The following is a 2,902-nucleotide window of genomic DNA, read 5'->3' as shown; positions in this document are numbered from 1 at the left end:
GACATAAGAACAGACTTTATATTGGCACCTGCAACAATGGCAGGCAGTCTATTCTCTTGGCCATTCATGCTTCTGCAGTAGGTGGACATTCTGGCATCCAAGCTACTTATATGAGAGCCAAAACCCATTTCTTTTGTCCTTGCATGAAAGCTGAAGTTTTTTCTCTAGTGTCTTCTTGTGATGTTTGTCAAAGGCACAAGGAAGAACACACATTGCCAGCTGGTTTGCCTCAACCTTTACCAGTTCCATATCATGCTTGGTAACACATCAACATAGACTTTATTGAAATCTTGCCTAAGAGTTACAGAAAAGATGTTATTTTAGTGGTGGTAGACAGATTCACAAAATACAGTTATTTTATTCCTCTACAACACCCATATACAGCTTCCTCAGTGGCCAAATCCTTTATGCATCACATCTTTATATTACATGGGCTACCTGCTTCTATTGTGTCTGACAGGGACAAGGTGTTCACCAACAACTTCTGGCAGGACTTATTCAAGAATTTAGGTACTGCTCTCAAACTTAGCACTGCTTATCACCCTCAGACAGATGGACAGACTGAAAGGGTCAATGCTTGTCTGGAAAATTACCTAAGATGCATGACTAGTCATTAGCCTAAGAATTGGATGTATTGGTTGGATTTAGCTGAATGGTGGTACAACACCAGTTTCTACACCAGCCTTAATATGTCTCATTTTAAAGCCATATATGGTTATGAAGCTCCACATTTGGCCTTTCCACCTTCTGTTACTACTTCAGTGGACTCAGTGGAGAAATATCTGAAACAAAGAGAGAGCATTCTACTACTTCTCAAAGAAACACTGAAAAAAGCTCAGGAAAGGATGAAACACTTTGTTGATGCCAAAAGAACTGACAGATCTTTTGAAGTTGGTGATCTGGTTTACCTAAAACTGCATCCCTACAGACAAGTCTCAGTCTCCCTAAGAAGCATCTTCAAGCTCTCATCCAAGTACTATGGTCCCTTCCCTGTCATTCAGAAGATTGGTACTCTAGCTTACAAGTTACAACTGCCTCCTGAAGCAAGAATTCACCCAATGTTTCATGTCTCACAGTTAAAGAAGAAGATTGGCGTCTCTCACACTCTTTCCCCTACACTTCCAGTTGTTGATCATGAAGGACAGGTCATTGTCACTCCCATTGAAGTTTTGGACTCCACATTGTTGGTCAGAGGTAACCATTCTGTTCCACAACTTCCTATACACTGGTACAACCCAACAACAGATGAGGCTACATGGGAAGACTCAGCCAATATCTCAGCACACTTTCCAGCTTTTAATCCTTGAGGACAAGGATTATTTCGTAGGAGGGGTATTATCATGTGTCTAATTCATTACTAGGTTACTCTGAGGGGTGCTATAGTAAATGAGTGGCTAACTTATTTGCCGTCGGGATGCCGACATGTGTCAATAATCGGTTCGTCCTTGTATTTCGTTTCTGAGTGGATTAGGGTATTAATTGTGTAAGAGAACAGTTGGGGCTGCTCAAGAAAGTTAATGAAAATAGTTTAGTTTTAGCTTATTCTTCCTAAATCTCTTCTTAAGGATGATTCTTTGAATCAGATTTCTCAATTATCCTCGTTCTGTGTGTTAATTTGTTGTGGAAACACAACAGAACATTTGAGGAAAAAATTTTACTAACTTTCATGGAAAGATTCACAGGGCAAGTGCTAAGGCCTATTCCTATGCACATGCCATAAAATCATTGTTTGGCATGCCAGGTGGCATGGCAAACAATTTGCGCCACTATGGGGAAATCAATAAGCGACAGAGTTACTAGCGAGCGATATTATCAATATAGCTAGCGATATACATTGTGCCGATGGCGATGTTATGAATATTGGTCGGTTTACATACAAACGCCAGCGATACCATGATTATCGCCCACTAGTTTTTCTACAACGGCTATTTTCCCAAATGGTTTGTATATAAATATGCCATTTTGCTTCTCCAGATAAATCACACCTACTTCTACAAATATTTCACCGATTTCCTTTTTTCTATACTCATAATCATCAATGTCGAGCTCGAGATCCAATGAAGAGGGGAATATTATTATGAATCGGTTCAATTTACAGCAAGAACGACATCGTAATAGGTTACAAGAAATTGATGATGAGGAAGCTGAAGATAATAAGCTAATTGAAACTTTGATGCTTGTCCATACGGGCCAAATACCAAGAGTTCCGGAACCCAAAGAAGTATTAACAAGAAGATATACATATCGAGGAATGGAATTTTACCACCAAAAGCTAATGCACGATTATTTTCTTCCAAATTATGTGTACTATGATCGAGATTTTCAAGGTCGATTCTGCATGCCTCGCCATCTGGTGAAAAAGATTATTGAAGAGCTTTGTCGAGTGGAACCTAAATTCAATTATCAGTTTGATGCACTGAATATTATAGGTCATAGTCTTGAACAAAAAGTTACTTCGGCTTTAAGGATTCTGGGTTATGGCACTCCGACGGATGCGAACGATGAGTACCTTTGTATGGGTAAAATAACTTCTTTCACTTACCTTTCATTGTTCAGTGAAGTAATAATTAATTATTTTGGTCCAACATATTTGCGAAAACCAAACGATGAAGATGTTAGACAAATATTGAGGGAGAATGAGGAAAGGGGATTCCCAGGAATGTTAGGTAGTCTCGATTGTATGCACTGGGTATGGTAAGGATGCCCTATATATTGGGTCGGTAAATACAAGGGTCATAATACCAAATCAACAGTTATCCTTGAAGCTGCTGCTTCTTATGATTGTTGGATATGGCACGCTATTTTTGGTCTTCCAGGTTCACAAAATGATATTAATGTTTTGCACAAGTCGCCTCTGTTTGAAGATTTGAAGTATGGGATTTCTCCATCTGTCCGTTTCATG

The 2,902-nt window shown here is 39.2% G+C and overlaps 1 protein-coding gene across 1 annotated transcript; it reads left to right on the top strand.

Annotated features, from left to right (window-relative positions):
• Positions 1-689: 689 nt before the first annotated feature.
• On the top strand, positions 690-1,307 carry LOC113311991. The gene has a single exon (XM_026560770.1). The coding sequence runs from the start codon at positions 690-692 to the stop codon at positions 1,305-1,307; it is 618 nt and encodes a 205-aa protein (XP_026416555.1).
• Positions 1,308-2,902: the final 1,595 nt, after the last annotated feature.

The sequence above is a fragment of the Papaver somniferum genome, chromosome 9 (genome assembly GCF_003573695.1).
Source record: "Papaver somniferum cultivar HN1 chromosome 9, ASM357369v1, whole genome shotgun sequence".
In the NCBI taxonomy this organism is placed as follows: Eukaryota; Viridiplantae; Streptophyta; class Magnoliopsida; order Ranunculales; family Papaveraceae; genus Papaver; species Papaver somniferum.
Note: the sequence above shows the minus strand (reverse complement) of the source record. Positions and strands in the feature narration are given on the sequence as shown.

What these genes read in the sequence shown, in the direction of transcription:
- LOC113311991 (XM_026560770.1), top strand. Translation starts at nt 690, where the DNA reads ATGTCTCATTTTAAAGCCATATATGGTTATGAAGCTCCACATTTGGCC.